Source organism: Erinaceus europaeus, chromosome 3 (assembly GCF_950295315.1).
Source record: "Erinaceus europaeus chromosome 3, mEriEur2.1, whole genome shotgun sequence".
Taxonomy (NCBI): Eukaryota; Metazoa; Chordata; class Mammalia; order Eulipotyphla; family Erinaceidae; genus Erinaceus; species Erinaceus europaeus.
The window spans coordinates 36,708,410-36,730,300 of record NC_080164.1 but is presented as its reverse complement, the minus strand read 5'-3'; the positions used below and the strand labels follow the sequence as shown (position 1 = coordinate 36,730,300).

Here is a 21,891-nt window from a genome sequence, read left to right as displayed (position 1 = left end):
TGTGATGTAATGATTCCAAAACAATTCACACATTTCTGTATCAGTCAGCAAGTATGTTGTGATGGGTTTTTACTAAATTTGGAAATATACAAAGTACAACACTATAGAGGGTGTGTGTGTGTGTGTGTGTGTGTGTGTGTGTGCGTGTGTGTGTGTGTGTGTGTGTGTATGTGTAGGGTAAGTTCAAATCCTAATCATTCACCATGTATCTAGGGACCATTGCAGAAAAAACCCATGAAGGGTGGAGGGTAGATAGCATAATGGTTATGCAAATAAACTCTCATGCCTGAGGCTCCAGAGTCCCAGGTTCAATCCCCCACACCACCATAAGCCAGAACTGAATAATGCTCTGGTAAATCATCATCATCATCATCATCATCATATTTAAAAAACTGTGAGTTTACTCGGATTCAAACTTAAAATTCGGGTCTGAGATAGAAGATAGGATGTGTGTGTGTGTGTGTGTGTGTGTGTGTGTGTGTGTGTGTGTGTGTGTGTGTTAAAATGCAAAAAGGGGAAGGAGCACATTTAGGAAAACAGGTAAATAAAAGAAAGGGAAAAGTTCTGCAAGTATTTTTCAGCAGCAGGAGAACTCATGTAGTCAGAACACTTCTAAAAATGGCATGCTCAATTCAGTAAGTTGAAAATTTACCCAAAGGTATTTATAGCATATTATTTGCTTAGCAATATGTTTTTTTTTCTGTAGAGGAAAAAAGGAACAGTTCATATTTGTTCTGATTGTAATATGATAATTTTGAGGGGTTCTGCAGAAAATTTTGCTCCTTTATGTAATAAGTGTCCTTATATATCAAGGTTTTTTAAAAAGATGTATTTGTGATAAGATAATATATAAGTCATTTGTAGGGACCAGGTAGTGGCTTACCCTAGTGGAGAACACATGTTGCCACTCTCAGGACCCAGATTCAAGCCCCTAATCCCAACCTATTGGGGGTTGGGGGCAGCTTCATGAGTGTGGAACAGTACTGCAGATATCTTTCTTATCCTCTTTCATTCAATTTCCTTTCTATTTTCTGCCTCTATCGAAAAGAAAGACTGGAAAAAAAGTGGATGAGGGGGATGATTACATGAAGCAGTGGAGTTTCAAGCAGGCACCAAACTACAACTACAACCCTGGTAAAAAAAAAAAAATGAAAAAAAAATCATTTGTGGCTCTAATCAAATTGAATATCAAGACTGAGCATTAGCTACACATCCAGTGATGCTTATTGTTAGGAGACTTGCCTATATTGTTTTAAAATAACCCTATAGATAAATATAAAAGCCAAGTATATACAGGTTTTTATAGCATAGCTGATTAAGTGAATTCAGAGATATAGTCAGTGACTTATAAAAATAACATATAGATGGCCATTTTACCAAGTTAAACTTTCAAAAGTGGGTATCATTAAAAAAATATAGTTTCTGTTTATTAGCCTGAAATCATTGTTAATTGTTGCTTACTGCTGATTTGAAAATTTCTGTTTGTGATAAATAAGTAATGTTCCTATTACTTCTCTTTCTTTCTTCCTTCTTTCCTTCCTTCCTTCCTTTCTTCTTTTATTTCTTTCTTTCTAAGATTGGTGCAACGAGGCAAAGACAATGAAACAGACCATAGCACCAAAGCTTTCTTTAATGCTATAGAGGCCAGGTTCAAACCTGGGTCACATGCATGGCAAAGCAGGACACTATCCAAATGAGTTATTTCACTAGTGCTAGTGTTCCTATTTAAACAAGCAGGTCTTAACACTTATTATTGCTGTTGTTGTTTTATCATTCTTAGGGGCTCACTGCTCCAGGCTGACTTTTTTTTTTATCAAATAATATAAAAAGAGATGAGGAAAAAGGGAAGGAGAGGGAGGGAGGGAAGGAGGAAGAGGGAGAGGGAAGGAGGAAGAGGGAGAGGGAAGGAGAGAGAGAAAGAAAGAGAGAAAAAAAAGAAAAGAGAAAAGGAGAGAATAAAGAGAAGAGAATAGAGTCTGCAAAAAGACTCTCATGCCTGAGGCTCCAAAGCCCCCACACCACCATAAGCCAGAGTTGACTGGCACTCTGGTAAAGAAAAGAGAAAAGAGAGAACCAGCAAGAGATACTACAACAAAATCCCCCCAACCCACCATGGTGCTTGTGGCAGTTGGGGATTCAGACCCTAGTCACATGCATGGCAAAGCAAGCACCTTCCAAAGTGAGCTAGCTATCTTGTCAACACAATTTCCTTTTTTTTTTTTTCTCTTTTCCCACTCAAGGTTTTGCTAAATCCACTCATGCTGAGTAAGTAGGATGCAGTCACATTGCAAGATGTGAACTGAGACTAAATATTTCTGAAAATTCTTACCTGCCAGAGGGAAGAAATCTCCTTTAGCACATCCATTTGCAGGCCAAGAGAGCCAGCTCTGGCATCACCAATCTCTGCAATACGTTTACTGAAAGACTCATCAAATCACATCACTTAGCTCTCATTCTCATTATCTTGCCTCACACAGTACCCAAATACCCCTTACTCTGGCTTTATCTGACCAAGAAATGACTCCTCTTCTTGTTAACAGAAATCATGTTCCTTATTTCAAAGGGTAAATTTTCACTTATGTTTCCTCGGAGACTAAAGTACTGTAAGGATAAAACTCATTATTTCCCAGTACTACTACACCCATGTCTCACTCTAAAGTTAAACATGCTTTTTGTTACAGAATGAAGAAGACAACTACATATTGAATTTATCCAGAATAGTCCAAAGCATTTTCTTTCAGAGTCTAAACTATTAGTGTGCCCACGTACTTTGCATAATACAACTGAGCTCAGAGATTTCAAGTCTTCTAGCCAGGACTCAAATTTCTTGTTTGTGTGTGTGTGTGTGGGGGGCATATTTTCTCCTGTGGAAGTTCCCAATAGCTGGACTGCGAGGAGTGAGAAAAACAAGACCCAGCAATTGCTTTGCTGGAGTGAAAGCAAATTTGCACATACTGCCTTGGATTTTACACATCTCCAGACATAGGTCACGGAGTATAAATGACTGCAAATTATTTCTGTTCCATGCCTTAAAAAAATAAATTCCAGCATAAGTAGTATAATATTCATACAACAAATAGGTCTGTAACACCATCGTACCATTTTATAGCATTAATTTTGGAGGGCGGGGGGTTGCAAGGCTTAGGTAATGCAGCATTATTTGGAGGAAGAGCGCCTGAGAGGAAGCACGTTTGGGTGATTTCACGATCCCAGCAGTTGACTTCTCTTGTGAAACACTCTGGGCAGCATCTTAGAAGTATTCAAAGTTGCTAGCTCCTCAACACTAACGGGTGTGAAGACAGGGATGAAGGCTGACAATGAAAAGGAAGCGGCGGTTTTCTTTTAATTGCCCCCAGAATATCCACGGATAGGTGACAGGGACTATACAAGGAAACACAAAGGAAAAAGCACTTTTCGAAGCAGTCTGGGGCAGCTTTCCGTCAGCCAGCCAGCCAGCCAGCCAGCTCACTATGTACTTGTTTTAGGGGCAGCCAGTGCCAGCTTTTTTTTTTTTTTTTTTTACACTGATAGAAGGAATATCTCAACTGGATACTTAGGACGCACCTTGTTTCCCCTCTGGTCTACGGAGTTTAGCTAAGACAGTGAACCAACCAGACAGAAGGCCCGCCAGCTTCTCTCTGGATTTCAGGAAAAGGTTGCTGAAGATCTTGTGGGCTGCGGGGAAAGGGGGAGGGGAGCGAGAGGAAGAGGAGGGCTGGGGAGGAGTGAGGAGCTGGGGGAGGGGAGGTAGAAAGTGGGGGGAGGCGGGCGCGCTCACAGGCGGACCGGTGATGCAGGGGCGGGGAGTGTGCTACTTGCTGCTAGCTGGCCCCAGAAGCCGGTTTAGAATCCGCATCGGGAGTGGCCAGATTGAACGCGAGAATCCGATCCCAGCCAAACCCCACAGACCGTTACTCTGACCTCCTACTGGGGCGGGGCGCCCGGGAATCGGGTGCAGCCAAGCTCTCTCTGCAGTGTCTCCCAAGCCGACAGATCAGGGGAAACAGACGGAGAAAAAGGACAAAACAGCCAATGCAGACGCGGGGGGTTGGGAGTGGGAGGGGGAGGATCCAGTCTCTCAGGCTTTAAATGAATTTCTTTGCTTTAGAAAGAAGGAGAAAAGAAAAAAAAAGAGAGGGGGGTGAGCCCACGTGCCCCTGGAAGGTTGTAGTGTTAAAGCGCCACCTTCAGTCGGCTGGTGGCGCCACCGGCTCCCATGGCGGGCTTGGACTCTGGCGCCAGGGAGCGACTGACTCCCTCGGGGTCGGCGCGCCGGGGAGCAGCTGCGCCCACCTCGGAGGTGGGGGTGGGGAAGGGAGCTGGGCTGCACCTACTGTCTTGGACAGTGAGCCTACTCGTGAGTGCACATGTGGAGTTAGAGTGCATCATTCTGCTCACAACTGGTCTCCCAAGGACTGGGCACAAAGGGGTTCTGCGCCTCTCCTGGGACCTGGTCCTTGGTTCAAGAGGAAGCCGGGACCAGCCCCATTCGCCCCGGAAGCGCCCACTCGCCGCTGTGCCTTGTGCGACTCTAAAGCATCCCGGGGAGAAGTGCATCTGTGCACACACGCGGATATTTTTTTTAAATAACATTTCTAGACAAGCTTCCTCCTCTCACCACCCCCCCACTCCCCCCCCCTCTTTGCAAAGCACCCCCCCAGGCGGGGTGAAATGGGAGGAGCTGTCTAGTTAATAAAGGCAGATGGGCGGAGTCGGAGTCCAACCATTGGCTGGCTCAGGGAGTGATGTCACCCATATGACACCCTGATAACTAGTTGGGAGAGAGCCCTCAACTTTTTGCAGAAGGAGCGCGCGCATCTGGGAGTGATCCGGGTCCAGCGCTTTCGGCGGGAGCCACGAGAGGGAGAGAGAAGGGTCCCGGGCTGCTTCGACCACCACCGTCGCCGTCGCAGCCTCTCTGCCAGCGGTCGCAGCTTCCCGCGAGCGGGCGGCCGTTGCCGCCGAAGCCGCCGCAGTCGCTGTGTGCAGTCTGGAAGGGGGGCGGGGGGGCGGGGGGGAGTTGTGGACGCGGGGTGCCAAGGACTTCGCAACTTGCCCGGGAAGGTGGAGGGGCGAGAGGGGGAGGGGGACCTCCGCACGAGACCTAGCGGCCCGGGTTGGAGCGCCCAGCCCCGCAGCGGATCATGGTGCAGCAAGCGGAGAGCTTGGAAGCGGAAAGCAACCTGCCCCGGGAGGCTCTGGACACGGAGGAGGGCGAATTCATGGCTTGCAGCCCGGTGGCCCTGGACGAGAGCGACCCGGACTGGTGCAAGACGGCGTCGGGCCACATCAAGCGGCCCATGAACGCTTTCATGGTGTGGTCCAAGATAGAGCGCAGGAAGATCATGGAGCAGTCTCCGGACATGCACAACGCAGAGATCTCCAAGAGGTTGGGCAAGCGGTGGAAAATGCTGAAGGACAGTGAGAAGATCCCCTTCATCCGGGAGGCGGAGCGGCTGCGGCTCAAGCACATGGCCGACTACCCCGACTACAAGTACCGGCCGCGGAAAAAGCCCAAAATGGACCCCTCGGCCAAGCCCAGCGCCAGCCAGAGCCCCGAGAAGAGCGCGGCGGGCGGAGGCGGCGGGGGCGCGGGCGGCGCGGGCTCCAAGACCTCCAAAGGCTCCAGCAAGAAGTGCGGGAAGCTCAAGGCTCCCGCGGCTCCCGCGGCCGCCGGCGCCAAGGCCAACGCGGGCAAGGCCACCCAGCCCGGGGACTACGGCGGCGCGGCCGACGACTACGTGCTTGGCAGCCTGCGCGTGAGCGGCGCGGGCGGTGGGGGCGCGGGCAAGACGGTCAAGTGCGTGTTCCTGGACGAGGACGACGAAGACGAGGACGACGACGACGAGCTGCAGCTGCGAATCAAACAGGAAGCGGACGAGGACGACGAGGAGCCGCCGCACCAGCAGCTCCTGCAGCCCCCCGGGCAGCAGCCGCAGCTGCTGAGACGCTACAACGTGGCCAAAGTGCCCGCCAGCCCCACGCTCAGCAGCTCCGCCGAGTCCCCCGAGGGCGCGAGCCTGTACGACGAGGTGAGGGCGGGCGCCACCTCGGGCCCCGGCAGCGGCAGCCGTCTCTACTACAGCTTCAAGAACATCACCAAGCAGCACCCGCCGCCGCTGGCGCAGCCCGCGCTCTCGCCCGCGTCCTCTCGCTCAGTCTCCACCTCCTCTTCCTCCTCGACCTCGTCCGGCGGCGGCAGCGGCAGCGGCGGCGAGGACGCCGACGACCTGATGTTCGACCTGAGCTTGAATTTCTCCCAAAGCGCGCACAGCACCAGCGAGCAGCAGCTGGGGGGCGGCGCGGGAGCCGGGAACCTGTCCCTGTCTCTGGTGGATAAGGATTTGGATTCGTTCAGCGAAGGCAGCCTGGGTTCTCACTTCGAATTCCCCGACTACTGCACTCCCGAGCTGAGCGAGATGATCGCGGGGGACTGGCTGGAGGCGAACTTCTCCGACCTGGTGTTCACGTATTGAGAGAGAGAGGGGCGCCTCTCTTCTCGCTCTTTTCTCAGCGGGTGCAGAGCTGGGTTCCTAGGGAGAAGGAAGTCGTGGCGGTCATGATGATGGTGGTGGTGGTGGTGGGGTTAGTAGGGTGGAGGGGAGAGAAGATGGTGATGTTGATATGATGTCGTGACACAAAAGAAAAAATTGGAAAAAAGATGAAAATTTTGGTGGAGTTAAAAGTGAAATGAGTAGTTTTAACCATTTTTCCTGTCTTTTTTTTTTTTGACCCCCCCCCCATCCTTTATCGTGTCTCGAGGTAGTTGCATACCTAGTCTGGAGTTGTGATTTTCCCCCCACCCACCTCGAAATGTGTTTTTGTAAATTTTCCCCCCTGAAATTCGTGATTGCAACAAAGGCGGAGGGGACTGGGCGGGGGAGGGGAGGGAGGACCCGCTCCGGAAGGCGCTGTTTGAAGCTTGTCGGTCTTTGAAGTCTGGAAGACGTCTGCAGAGAGGACCCTTTTGGCAGCACAACTGTTACACTAGGGAGTTGGTTGGAGATTTTTCTTTTAAGAGATCTTAAAGAACTGGTGTTTTGTTTCTTTTTTTTTTTCCAACAAACACAAAAAAGGGACCATTGCAACTTTTAATTTTATTTCATTTTTTGGAGGGAGAAAACTGATGTCTTCTATGCATCCGATTCTTAACAAAACTGCAGGGAGCTTGAAAAAATGCAGACTGTACAAACGCTTACAAAAAAAAAACTGTGAACTGACTTAAGATCAGAGTTTACTTTTCAGATCAAATTGTTTATTGTTTTACAAATGTGATTTCTACTTGCCAACTTTTTTTTTGTAACTTGTTCCCTTATACCTCCTTGATTGAATACCAGACAGCCTAGACCTCAGTACAAAAGGTATTGAAACATTTTTGATACATAACAGACCTCAGTCTTTTTTAAAAATTAATATATTTTCAGGCGTATTTTTGTACAGTGAAAAGGGAACATTCTTGCTGTGTTTTTTCAGTAAGACTTTCAGGCACTTCTTCCCTTTTGATTTCTTTTTTTTTCCTCTGTTTTTTAGCATGCAAGTATGTTGGTACGTTATGTCCTGGTTTAAAAAGGATTAAAATTTTAAAATAATCCTTGCATCTAAAGGCCTTGTGGTTAAAAAAAAAAAAGCAAACTTTTTTTGTACAGCTATAGTAGAGATTTGTTCAATATTTGTAGGTAAAGATTTATTGAAAATGGTGATATAGACCTCAGAGCTGTTATCTTAGTTTAAAGATTGTATATGTACTGTACTATAGTAGGATTTTATGTATCTCATACGCTGTGATATGTGGATGGGGCCCCAGATGGAAGGTTTGAAACTGGATTCTCGATTTTTAGCAAAAAAAAGAAAAAAGGCACATAGTTTAAAAAGTTTCTCATTTTGTGCAATATAATCTAAATAAAGTACAGACCATCTGCGTATTTTGTAGCAAATGGTGGCAAAGCAGACTCAATGCACTGTCGACATCATTGCTTTTTTTTTTCCGTGCTGGAAGTCTGTATCTTGACAATTTTAATAAATCAGCTGGAACTGATAGAAATTCTCATCGCCAGTAGTCTCAATGGAAGTCAAACTGGAGGTCCTGTTGTCGCAGCGCATTCAGTGACGAAGCTGTTGTGTGCGCGAGTGGGAGGTGGCAAAATAGAATTGTTCTGGGGGGGCTTAGGCTGCAAAGTGCTCAATTTGGCAGGCCGGTTTCTTTTTCCTCTTCATTCGGTGGCTACTTACTAAAAAAACTATTTTCTGCTTGCCTTCCCTCCCTCCTACCCCACCGCCCCACCCCAATTCCATTTCCTTTCTCACCTCCTCCTCCTCCCACTCCCGCCCTCCTCTCCCCCACCCATCCTGGCCGGCTGGCGGGCGTGAGGAGAGGCTAAGGGACAAGGGACAGCAGAAGGACTGGTGGCCGACTGGCGCGGCCGGTATCCTGTGCTCGCCTGGAAGTGTGCGTTCTCATCGCCTGTGGTGACAAACGCCTTTGGGCAGTGAGCGCTAAGACTAAGGCTGTCCCTTAGAGAGCTGGGACAGCCGTTTGCATTTTGAATTTTTTTTTTTTTTGACGCAACTTGGCGTGTGCGCAGAGGTAGCTGGTTTGGAGCACAGGCACAGTTCTTGACCTCGTGCTGCCCTGGGTGCAGGGAGAGGTGGTCAGTGTTTTGTCTCTGCCCCTACCCTGGGGCCAAGGAGTCACACCGCCAGAAAGATTGACTGTTGGATCCAGGCCCTGCCTGCGCGTGCAGACCCCGAGGCTGGAGCATCTGAGGGAGATGCATGGCAAGGCCACTGCAATGGGAGCCTCAGTAGCCTAGATGTCCTTAAGGGCCGAGCCACGGGGTGGCTGAGGGCATTGGGGAGGCGGCCCAACACCCAAGGAACAAAGCCCTGCCGCCCGGGCAAGGTTTTTGCGACTGGCTCTTTTTGGCCACCGCGCGTGCCCTGTGCACCCTATCCTGGAAGCTGCAACACGGGATACCCACGTTGACTCCCCGTGGGAAGGGGAACCACCGGGCTGTGGGTGGGAAGGAGATTGTAAACCCGGGAAGGAGTGGCCCGTCGCACGCGGTGGGTGCCCTTCTTTGCTTGCTTGTTGGCTCCCGGCTAACCACCTCCAGAAAGGTGGTTGGGCTCCTTGGTTGTTTTCCAGCTGCCTCCTAGATGCTCACGCGGCAAGGCGCGGGCGCGACCCTATCGGGCGCGCGCTTCCTGCTCGCTGCGGACCATTTGCCCCGCCACTCAACTCTCCTCCTCCACCTCCCCCCACTTCCCAACCCCCCGAATCCCTGAGTCCTCGCGCTCAGGCAGGGGACCGCGGCCTGGCGCCCCCACCCACCCCCGGCTGCGAGCCCACACCCTCCCCCCTCCCACCACCACCACCACCCCCGGCGCCTCTTCCGGGGGGCTGCGCCTGGGGACGCTGGGAGGCCGATAGGCGCCCAGAACTCCAGCCACGGAACCTAACCTCTCCGAGGTGCGGCGCTTGCAATGGGGGAGGTGTTTAGTGGCTAATTGAATCTCGGTGCAAAATCACTTAAGATTTTTTTTTTATTATTCTACTAATTAATGAAATGATTTACCAAGGATTGGCCCCCATTTGCACTGAAATTTAATGAGACTTATAGAGGTGCTTGTACACAACCAGGACCCAACACCCTCCTGCACACCAACAGGACCCATTAGAAAGGGACCCAACCTTCTTCTGGACTCCCCTCCCACTTTGATTTGCTCTTAGAGCTCTGGCTTCCCCCAGCTTTCCTGTGACTCCTGGCGAGTGCCCACCACTGTCCCCTCCCTTGGGATGTGGAGTCAGGGAACTTTTTTTTTTTTTTTTTTGGCTTTTCTTCGTTGAACCATCAGATTTCAGTAATACTCTTAGGTGAAGGAAGGGCCAGTGGTATTAGCAAGGTCCTCGATGTAGAACTGGATTTCTGGGATTGTTTACTTTTTTTAAAAATTTTTCTTACCCCAAATGCTAGAGTAATGTACTCATTGGTGAGACATTTATTTTAGCCACGAATGATTGATCCAGCGGTTTACAATTAGCAGTTCTCTGTGCTGGTAATTTTTACGTGGCTGCCCTCTGCTGCAGTTCTAAATCTTGTTGAAAATCAAACCCATTTACAAGACTGAGTCTATTGTATTTTGAAAATCTGAACTTTGCATGTATTCTATGTTTTAATCATAGATAAATTTGGACATTTTCTGTGGTGAGCTAGAAACTTTACGTTAAGTAAATTAGTAACTTGTAATAAATTGGCCTCAGAATGGATACAAATAGTCATGGTTAAGGAAAAAGCAAACAAGCTTGGTAGCCTAAGTTTTTGGTAGTAAAATATGAGAAATAGGTGGTCCGCGATCTAAATTAAAAACCTGTTAGAACTCAGGACAGGCGCTGAAATGCGCTTTTAACAATATTTAAGGCTGTTTTGATGAATGCATTGTGAAAATAATTCTTAATGAATTCTTTACTGAATGTCTAAAACATAATATAATACACAAGGTATTCTTGCCACTGGATAGTCTTCAATAAAAGTTTAATTGCATTTTTTTGGTCTCTTAAGTAAGTCTTATTTTAACTAAGCATTGACAGAATATCTTAAAATGGTAACGTGGGGGGTGGGGGTGGGCGCTGAGTGCATTGCAGCCTAGCCAGTGGGTATCCTGCTGTTTATATCTAGTTCATAGACTTTGATGACATTTTAGTAAGATTTCCATCTTTTAAGAACTTGAACCAGCATTCTCTTAATTCTTTAAATTGTGGAAATAATCTTCCAGCTCTTACACTCTGAGATGCATCCCTTTTATTAAGAGAAAAAAAATAATGCTAATAAAAGGCAGTGTATTTAAACTGTGCTTTGCAAATATTATGTATGTTATGAATGACTACAGTCACAGGGCAAATTATTTGTAGAATGGTTATTCCTTTAAGTAGGGGGGAAAAATCATAGCCCTTTGGGGCAGAGATGTTTCTTTTTAATGTTAATCAAGGGGAAGTGATTTAAATATGCATGCATATAGCAGTCAGGATGATGTAGTTGCTTTTTCCAGAAAGAAAAAAGCCTCAAAAAGGCAAGACTTGTTTTTTCTCTTCTCTGAGAGTTGAAACAATAATTCTTTGATATTGGTGAAGTTCGAGAAATTTACATTTGTTTTTCACTTCAGAACTGAACTGATTTTTGCCCAAGGATTCTGAGAAGGAAAGCAAATAAGTTGCTCTATTTTAAAGTAGTCATTCAATATAAATATATCAATCTTAACTTTTTTATTCTCTGATATGATTAATAATATGTATATTCTTACTTTTTCTTCTAATGGGCATATGTATCCTTGTGGACATTTTGGAGAGAGGTTTTCTTGGACTCTCCCATTTATAGAATCTTTATACTCTTTTACTGCGTGGTCCTCTGCTTTTAACAGATTTCTGAGGCAAATATATTTGTGCTTTTTTCTTATGTAGGATGACCAGCGAAAATAGTTTACTGAGTTGTCGATTTTATCAGTAGATAAGAAACTTTCTTTAGTACAGTTTCAGGGAAGATTTTTTCAGGATATTTCTCAGTTACTCTAAGGGCCAAATTTTATAAAATTTCCATTAGGAATGTCAGTTTCAAATACCCTTTGTATAGCCTAGGCCTGTGAAGATACCAAGACTGAGCCTTATGTATCTGAACAGGAATTTACGAGTTCCCAAAGTAACCGTCTCCATGTAACGACACTTGCACATGCTTTTCTGAGATTTGGCTTATTTTAATAATTGTTATTCCTCATTCTTCACTCATTAAATTCACTCTGCTATATTTCCTTTTACTTAATGATCTGGCAAATTCTGCCCTTTGATCACAACTCAAGTTTTCTTTCATCTTCTTTTGTGAAGTCCACATTTTCAGTCACAACAGAGATTAAGCAAAATGTTAGGCTTTGCTCTCTTCCATTTTTCTTGCTACTGGATTTTTTTTCTAGAATCCTAACATATCTCCTTATTTTTCCCATTATAGTTATTTTTTAACACTACCTATCTGAATTAGCTGCCTAATTAGTTTTATCTATTCCATGTGGATGCAGTGAGTTTATAAGAGAATTTCACAAACAAGTAGTTTTTTAGTGAACTTAAAACAGAATTTTAAAGGAGACCTATTTTTATACTCAATAAAAGCACAAAAGTGCAGAAAGTATAAAATGGCTTACAAAGGGAAACATAAGTTCATAATGTTCCATGTATAAAAGTAATAATTTTATTGGGTAGAGATACTCTAAAAGATCCAATACCTCTGCCACTGCACAGATAGGACTGTTTTAAATGACCTGGGAAATTCTGTTGCCTGCAATTATAAACAGATAACTTCTGTAGAGAAAACAAACCACACAAGCAATATGATCAAGTTGAAACGTGGTTTTACATGAGCAATTGATGAAACAACCTGGACGTGCAAACGTAGAGGCTCCCTTCTCATTGTTTGATCAAACTTCTTTTATGTAGTCATGCTGACTTGGTTTTTCCTCTGCTGTGAAATTTCACAAAAATAAAGCAATATGACAAAAAAGTTTGAAAATGTGTAAAAACGATTTACTCCAGGGTCCTTGAAGTGACTTTGATGCTTCTGTGATTTAGTTAAACATTGCATTCCCTCTCCAAAATTTTGAACAACTGGAAATAATAATAATATACATACAAAGAATTTTGATCAAATAGATATTGACAAAGGGCCCTCTAACACATTTTTCTTCATCTAGCTTGCGTTCAAGAACACTATGCCTCATCCCTTGAATCACTTAGGGAGAAATGTTCTATGCCATTACCATTAATATCCCATTTTGTCTACTTTTACTCTTGTACATATGTTGTGGGTTTAAGAGTCTTTTGCATTTGTTCTGTGACACCGATTTTTGAATGGACTGTTTTAAAATGGAGGCCTGCTTTTCCAATTTAGGACTCCTAGTGGTTATGGCATCCCATAATGCTTCATGATGGCCACCAGAACAGTGCCACCTGATGTTTTAGGCAGTTTTCAAGCATGACACTGTTAGAGAGTATGTATTTTCCAAGGCCACATGAAACATAACTTTCATAGCCACTCCAGGTTTGGGAGCATAAAAGCTGAAAAACCCTTTTGTTTAGAAGTCTGAGTGGTTTGTGGGGAGGGGGGGGAACAGTTTTTAGAGTTTGCATGCCAGCGCGCGACCTAAGGCTGTGAAACAGAAGGGTAAAGCTAGCAGAGGGGGGGTGCGCTGGAGGGTGAAGTGTTTGATAGCACTAGGGGGAAAGAAAATGCATGGCAAAGTTTCGTCTTCTGTAGACTATCTAGCATGCCGAGTTTAGTGTGTTGAAACAGTGTATGACATTGCTGTATCAAAGTTGTAAAATTAAGCATTATTTATTGAAAACTATGTATTTTTATGTAAAAACCTGATCACATAGAGAATATCAGTGGCTTGTGCTTGTGCTTTGGTCGAACCAGCTTCTTGACCCGTCCCCCTTGGTATGCAGTGTTGATGCTCAGGGTTGAAAATAGTATACCCCAATGTCTCTTTTGCAAGAGCTTTTCACAGAGGAATACATTTGTTCAAAAGACTCTAATAAAATTGTGTGATCGATCTGCATTTGTGGTTTTTATGTGACTTTTTCTTTTCTAGTTTTGCATTTGATAACGACTGTTTAACTCCTGAAGTATTGTCCTTAAAACTGATAACAAGGACAGGTTTGAAAAGTACTGGGGGTTGGGGGGGGCGTGGGGAGGGAGGTCATCTCTTATAGAAGTTGGACCCCCAGTATTCTGGGGGGAGTCTTAGAGATGCTTACATTTGAATTAAGCATGATACTATAGTCTCTAAATTTTTAACTGGCCAATATAGCAAAGGAAAAAAAAAACTACAAAAAATGGTAAAGTGTAGAAAGGTAGATTAACATGTTCTTTCAGAAATATTTGAGCTAGAAAATGAAGGAAACATATCAGGGCAGTAGCTGCTGTGGAATTCAATGCCAGCAAACTCTTGTTTCTTTGTGTCTTTTTTTTTTCTATTAAACAATTTACAGTGTAAATGTATTTTGACATAGAAATCATTCTGTATTGAGATTCTTGATATAAGATGCTTTTATGGGAGCCTGTAAGTGATCCTTGGAATTATTATCAGATTTTTTAAAAGATGTGTTTACATGGTGAGTGTTTGTTGTATATTAAATTTGGTTTTGTAGAAATGTGTGTGGTATTGTAAGAAATTTTCAGGTGCACCACATAGCCACTCTAAAAAAAAAAAAAACTACTATGCCTGTTTTTTGTTTGTTTGTTTGTTTTTTGCTACAAACATAGGAACAAATAGCAAAACTGTGACAACTAACTCTGCTTGCCTAATCATTCTAGGACATAACTTTTTTTTTTTTTTTTTAAAGATTTTACTTATTTATGAGAAAGATAGGAGGGGAGAGAAAGAACCAGACATCACTCTGGCATATGTGCTGCCAGGGATTGAATTTGAGACCTTACACTTGAGAGTCCAGTGCTTTATCACTGCGCCACCTCCCGGACCACAGGACATAACTTTTTAAATTCGTAACTCAATATTATAGAATTTATTTCATCCTGGTGGGGTTTTGTTTTTATTTGTATTTTGATTGAAACTTAGTTTCACCTAGTTAAAAAAAAGTTCCTTGCATTGAACACTAACAGATCCTTACTATTTCATATTGCTCGTTAAGAGTCTTTTCTACTTTTTACTATCCTAGTCTTATATCAACACTTAAATTTATTAAAGAGACATCTTTGACTAAAATGCCACTTGTAGGTTTTTTTTTTTTTTTTAAGAAAACATGGAAACAAGAAAGACCTGGACAAAATTTCTTGGTCCAAAGACTGGTGATGTTTTTAATAAGAACATTAGTTATATCTAGAAGTAAATGTTTAATACAAGGGTTGTGGTTGGATGGATCTGAAATAACCAACTGAAATAACTAACTCTGGATTTTTTTACTTTGGTCAAAGCACATGTGATTTCATTGAGAATAGAATTCACTTTAACATTTTGAGGTTAGTGGGAGTGAAAGAGGCCACAAAACAGATCTCTAGCACTGAATATTGTGTCATTTGATAGAACTAAATTGCAGAATTGCAAATCTTGTCATCTATGACAAAATAGAAAACTAAATATAATCGTAATGCACACACATGAGCAGATGTGGGAAAAAAAATAGTGAAGAGAAATTTGACCCTCTAGATTTGTCTTTCTATGAAGTAATCACGGATGGATGGATGTTGTTGTGCGCAGCTGCATCGGCACAATTTCCCAGAAGATGTACATTTAGCTTTAGTTGACATACCGTAGGTATGGGTTCATTTGCTGCCTTCAGTTTCTTTCTATGCCCTCTTAGGCAAAATGAACAAGGGCTAATTCTGTAGTTTTCTCTAGTTGGTTGAGTTGCTGCCAACTACCAGGCAGCTCATGAATGACAATCTGAACCTGGAATCCCTCTGATCTCTTCCAAGAGTTAAGTAGGACAAATAAACAGGCTCCTCCCTCTCAGATTTGGGATTGAGAAATACAACAGATTGACCTAATATTTGTAGGATTTTATTTAGGAGGTCATGAGGCAACTTTCGGGTTGGGGCACATTGACAAACTGAAATGAGAAGGATAAAAATAAGAGGAAAGTCTGTAAGACAAAAGGAAAACAGAAATCCAGAGGGAGAATCATGTGGTCCCTGAAAGGACTCCTCCCTTGTGTTTGGGGAGGCCAAGTCCCTGGTGACTTCTTGGCCCCTATTGAGTCAGATTTACTATAACAAGTCAGTGACTGCTGGCAGCATACCCAATCATCATTTGACTAATTTTCCTTACTAATGAAGACTTATTTTGGTTTATTTGGTTTAACCAACTAAAAAACAACCCTTCTTTATCTAGCATTCTTTGCAAAGAGGTGTCCTATCATGTTGTTCTACCCAAGGAGAAGTTAGTGAGAGTTGTTCAGTAAGATGTCCATGAAAATACATTTACAAGGAAACACATGTACTGAACTCTTACTTCTCTGCACTTGTTCTTTCATTCCACAGGGGATATCAGTGCAGTAGTTGGAGCTGCAAGCAGTGATAATGAGACACAGGGTAGAGGAATTTTAGAATCTTTGACCAGCCTCCATTGCCAACTACTGTCTGTAGTTGGTTAATTCTCAATTATTCAGATGTTCTCTTAAGTGAGGTAAATCTCAAATGCTAGTAAATCACTGTTTGCTTGTAGTGATTTAAATGGATCTGCCATTCTCTCAACCCATTATGTAAAATTTAAAAGCATTGTGAGTTCCCATTGTTAGGATGAGGTGTTGATGGAGCTCCAGTGCCAAAATTAGTGCATGGTACTTACACAGGATGATGTGTTAAATAGAAGAACATGGATAGGAGACTTTGGTAAGGAGTTTCTCAAATGTTATTGATTCTTATTTTTCTTGCATATGTATCTATCTTTGATTTTTCTGACTCATATACAAATATATAGAAGTGAATAAGGAACCTAGAAAAGACTAATAAATAAGGAGACTTTAAAAAAACAATTACTTGTTTTTTTAAGCACCTGGCTGAGCACACGTATTACAATGCCCAAGACCTGGGTTTGAGCTCCCAGTCCCCACCTGCAGGAGGAAAGCTTTGTGAGTTGTGAAGTAGTGCTGCAGGTATCCCTCTGTCTCTCTCCCTCTCTATCACCCTCTTGATTTCTGGCTGTATATCCGATAAATAGAGATAATAAAATGTTTTTAAAAAGCAAGTAAATTTTTAAAATCTTGAATAATTTCATGTGAGACTACATAGACCTCTTCAAATGATTTTAAGTATATGTCATATTGTGTTATTATTACACAAGTTGGTGTTTATTATAGTGACTTTGGCATCAAACTGTGTATCACTTTCCTTATGTTCTATTCAAAAAGGTAGAGAACTGTTAACCCTTTTTTTAAAAAATATTTTTACTCAATACAATTTTAAATTTAGCCAAAGAAGTTCTTCAACTATCAATCACTTCCGTGAAACACTTTCAGCTGTCAAAATCTGATAAGTGAAAAAGAAAGTATTTTTACAATTTAGTGAGAGAGACAGTGGGAGGAACTTTCTGACCATACTTTGTACTAGGGGGTAGAACTGGGAGCCTCAGGTTTGTAAGCTCTGTCTTCTAAACCACCTGCCCAAGCACATTAAGAAATTATCCCTGCCCCACGAGGGAAAGAGAGAGACAGGCTAGGAGTGTGGATTAACCTGCCAATGCCCATGTTCAGTGGAGAAGCAATTACAGAAGCCAGACCTTCCATCTTCTGCACCTCATACAGTTACCCTGGGTCCATACTCCCAGAGGGATAAAGAATAGGGAAGCTATTAAGGGAGGAGGTTGGATATGGAGCTCTGTGGGGTGGACATGTGTGGAAATGTACCCCTCTTATTCTATAGTTTTGTCAATATTTCCATTTTATAAAGAAAAAAATTAAATTGTTGATATAGTCCAGTAGCTAGAAAGACATAGATAATGCAAATGAATAACTATTGTTTGAGGGAGAACATAAGTCAAAGATGCAAAATAAAGCATTGCAGTTGGATTATCTGGAACATTTTCTACAGTAGCCATCATGGCTTGAATGGCAGTATGTCCAGCCAAATAAACTAATAAATAAATAACCCTACCTTCCCTTTATGCCTCTCAGATCCTAAATTTCAGAAAGTTGAATACAAGCAGATGAGATCAGATACAGAAATGGTTGAGAAAGAAATTTGGATCATGTTAAAAGGAAGCTCCAGGACTTGGGTGGTAAAAGAGAAAGATCTTTACAGTAAGTATAAACAGAAGCAAATCTGAGTGACATGGAGTGAAACCTGACCAGCTGGCCAATAAATGGCCAATAACCTTAGTACTAAGCAGATGTCTCACAAGTGATTGAGATCAGTTAGCCAAGTAGACAGACTTGAGTAGATGGGCATGGGAGCAGGAGAAAGAATGCAAAAAGACAGAATGAATTTTGTTATGTTTAGATTAAGGAGGAAAAATGAAGGTGTTAGAATAAGAAACAGTGAAGTCAATAGGTCAGTTATTGGAAAAGGCACCTGTAGAGAAATACCCTAAAGTATTCCTGAAGCGATCCCAGAAAATACCTGTGGATCTGCCCTGTGCTCAAAGACACCTCCATGGATGTGAGGGTGATCTGGCTGCAACATCTGTCACCCCATTGATTGCCAGGGTTGATTCGGCTGATCTGGCTGGGTGGGCAGGTGTCCCTTCCTCCCTCACTGCTCCATGTTCATCCCTTCCCGAAGCTGCTTGCTGGGTCAAAAAGGATGGCCTTTCCCGAATAGAGAAGGTCCAGTCTTCTGGTTGAGAGTATACAAGTAGCTGCACTCCCCTGCTAGAACCTCTAACAAGTCCTCAAAGATGCCTACTTCCTGGCTGCTTTGTCCCTGTCTGTATGATTTATTCCATATGAACATAGCTCCAAGTACAGAGTCAAGAGTTGAAAAAGCCAAATGTAATCATAAGAACCTAAAAACACCCCCCCCCTCCAAATAGAAAGCAAGAGTTCAAATCTGGGTCCTTGTGCATGGTAACATGATCAACCAGGTATATCACTGCCTGGGCCATAGTTATTTCTTTTGTCCTATTTCAGTTATGTTTGTGCTAACCTAGTAGCCATTACACACAGTAATATTTTTCATAAAGGAGAAAAGAGCCCAAACTGTGTAATCTGAATAAGCCACCTCCTGTCTTGGTTCTATTTTAATGCATATTCCAGGAGAGATCTCCTTACCACATTGCTGCTGTTTCTTATGAGTATTTATATTAGAATTTAAAGATAAATGGAGAGGAATGGACAGGATTACACATTCACAAAATTAGGCAGTAATATAAGGCCAGAAAGAGTTCACCTGGAAGGATACCTGCTTTGCCACACACGTGACCCAGGTTTGAGCCCAGCCTCCACCACACTAGGGGAAGTTTGGGTACTGTGGTTTATGTCCCATCCTCTTTCTCTTACTCTCTCAGAAAGTCATTCTGGAGTTGTGTTACCCTGGAGAAGACAAAAGAAAAAAATAATAGTAGATCAAAGTTTTTGTCCTCTCTGATTGAACAGGGAACTTTCTGTCTGGTCAAACCACAAGTCTCCAGACTCTGACACAGAAGTCTGCTGGGAATTTGCTATAATGTGTGCTGAATGAATGACTCAAAAGCTAGAAATGGAAAACTCAGGGTTCTGGCAGAAAGTTCAGGTGAAGACATTGAATGACAAAGCCCTTTGTGGATAGGCATAGTTTCAGAACAGAATCTGGATGAACTTCTGTGATTAGAAAATATATTGGCATTTGTTACTTTTTCTCCTGCATTCTTCTTCTTAGAAGATGATGAAATAATATTTTTCTTTTTTTTTTAAGATTTTATTTATGAGAAAGATAGGAGGAGAGAGAAAGAACCAGACATCATTCTGGCACATGTGATGCCAGGGATCTAACTCGGGAATCCAAAGCTTTATCACTGCGCCACTTCCTGGACCACAAAATAATACTTTTTTTTCTGATTTGACAGAAGATGCCTTTTGGAGCAGGGGTATCTTCCATGGTTTTCTGCTATGACACACTCGAAGAATTTCATTCGCATGCACAAGACAGGAGATCTCTAGGAAATGGGGACATAACATAATGGTTATGAAAAAGACTTTTCATGCCTAAGGCTCAGGGGTCTAAGGTTCAATCCCTAAAACCACCTTAGATCAGAGCTTTGCATTGGCCTAGTCTATCTCTATTTATCTTTATCTCTATCTTTCTCCCTGTATCTCTTTTATTGAAATAAATAAAATAAAGCATTTTTTAAAAAAGCAGAGGGGCTGGGGGTAGGTGGTGGCACACCTGGTTGAGCACATGTATTACCATGTGCAAGGACCTGGGTTTGAGCCCCCGGTCCCCATCTGCAGGGAGAAAGCTTTGCTAGTGGTGAAGCAAGGCTGCAGTTGTCTCTTTGTCTCTCTTCCTCTCTATCACCCCCTTCCCTCTTGATTTCTGGCTGTCTCTATCCAATAAATAAAGATTTTTTTAAAAGATGCTTTAATAAAAACAGAGGGGACTTAATTTTCATGGTGAGACAAAAATCTTATAATGTACTAATTCCTTATTATTCCAACTAGCTAGACCATTTGGGGAATGACTATTCACTTTTGGATTGCTATGTAAATAAGATAAAATAAAGACTGAAGACAATTTCTAAGAGGAACTGAATCTTGACTCAGTAGAGCATATATATCACTATGGATGAAGACAGGATTCAAGCCCCTTGTTCCTCACCGTCACAAGTCATGGGGCTGTGTTGCAGGTGTCTCTCCTCTCTTTCTCTCTCCCTCGCCCTCTCTCTCTCATACTCCCTAAAAAGGCTACAGTAGTCATCCCCATTGATAACCTTACTATTGAAAAAAAAAAAGGAGTAGTAGTAGGAAGAGGAAAATAAGAAGAAAAGAGAGGAAAGAAAAAAAGAGAAGCAATTTTGAAAATAAACAAGCAAGTTAACAAAAAGAAATGAATAAGTGGAGGAATTTCTACTTGTGGTGAGTAGACAGTTAAGCTCTGTGGTATTAAATGACTTGCTTTGCCTCTCTGATTCTCGATTCCACCATGCATAAAGTAACATCTGAGTTATTTAAGATTTCTTTCAGATATAACAATAACAATTAATATAAATGGCTATAATTTATCCACAGTCAGCTCCCAAGTTTGAAGGTTGGAAGGCACCAAGTGGCTTTAGAGCTAGCAGATAATGCAGAGGAAATGATGAAGTACCTTATGACTTGTGGAGACTGGACCAACAAGATTGAAGCTGTCAGTGCATCAAACCTTTGAACTCTCTGGAGGATCAAACTGCTTGGTCAGTTGCTCAAGTTGTATTTTTTTTTCTTTGGGGGGGGGGGCGGTCAGTGAGGAAGAGGCCTGTCCATGCTTTGAAGATCCCTGTTCTCTCTTGACAGAACTGCTGTGATATGTTTTATGATGGAGGAGAGTAGAAACAATGATTATTGAAAACACACAGTACAAAGAACAGGAAATACGGTCGTCCCTCATTACTTTGCATTGTGCTTGGACTTTCACAGCTTCACTCTAATGAGTTTTTTTTTTTCAAATGTCTTCATTAAGACATTGAAAATGAATGATACAGTGTGAACTCAGTTGTCTGAGTCAATTATACACCCCTGTATTACAATTAATATTATTGTTTGTGTGGACTGTAGACCTATGTATTCAAGCACACCTGCAAATCCTTCCACACCAGGTACAGCCGCTCTGCCACCCCTTGTGTGTGTTTAAAATCAGGTGTGGTGAAACCAAGCCAATCAGAATGTGTTTCTCTCATACGTGCTTCTACGTCCTATGCATTGGAGGCATCTTTGCTCTTGTGTTTACAATGGCTTCTAAACATGCTGCTTCTTCTAAGCCTTCTAATGATGAAACTAAGCTCCGGAGGAAGATGCTTACCATCCAGGAGAAGGTGAAACTTTTAGGTAAGATCAAAGATGGCAAGAAAAACATGGAAGTTGCCTTTCTTTATGACTTGAATTAGTCTACCTTTCACTCCATCCATAAAGATGAAAAGAACATCCTTGCAATAGCTACTGTCTCTTTCAACAAGGAAGCAAAGCTATTAGAGGGCTCTAATAATGTTGAAACCATAGTTAGAAGGTCATAAACAGGTTTTCTACGTTCTAACTGTGAAAATACTTGATTTATAAAAAAAAATCCCACTTTGCGGAAATGCACTTATCATGGTAGAGTCTGGAACTGATTAACTGCAATAAACGAGGGGGAGGGAGGACTGTGTACATTGGATGCAGCTTTAATTTTGATCTGGAGAAGATACTAGTGTCAAGCTTTCCTCTCTCTCTGTTCTTCCCCAACAATT

The 21,891-nt window shown here is 42.9% G+C and overlaps 1 protein-coding gene and 1 long non-coding RNA gene across 3 annotated transcripts in view; one reads left to right on the top strand and one right to left on the bottom strand.

Moving 5' to 3' along the window:
• Positions 1-4,578, bottom strand: part of LOC132537654 (uncharacterized) — a 98,335-nt gene extending 93,757 nt beyond the window's left edge. For both annotated transcript variants that reach the window (XR_009549115.1, XR_009549114.1), the window contains exon 1: positions 3,565-4,578. This is a non-coding gene — a long non-coding RNA (uncharacterized LOC132537654). The remainder of the gene's footprint in view (positions 1-3,564) is intronic.
• Positions 4,579-4,800: 222 nt separating this feature from the next.
• Positions 4,801-14,191, top strand: SOX11 (SRY-box transcription factor 11). The gene has a single exon (XM_060187030.1). The coding sequence runs from the start codon at positions 5,145-5,147 to the stop codon at positions 6,474-6,476; it is 1,332 nt and encodes a 443-aa protein (XP_060043013.1). The 5' UTR covers positions 4,801-5,144; the 3' UTR covers positions 6,477-14,191.
• The last annotated feature ends 7,700 nt before the right edge of the window (positions 14,192-21,891 follow it).

What these genes read in the sequence shown, in the direction of transcription:
- SOX11 (XM_060187030.1), top strand. Translation starts at nt 5,145, where the DNA reads ATGGTGCAGCAAGCGGAGAGCTTGGAAGCGGAAAGCAACCTGCCCCGG.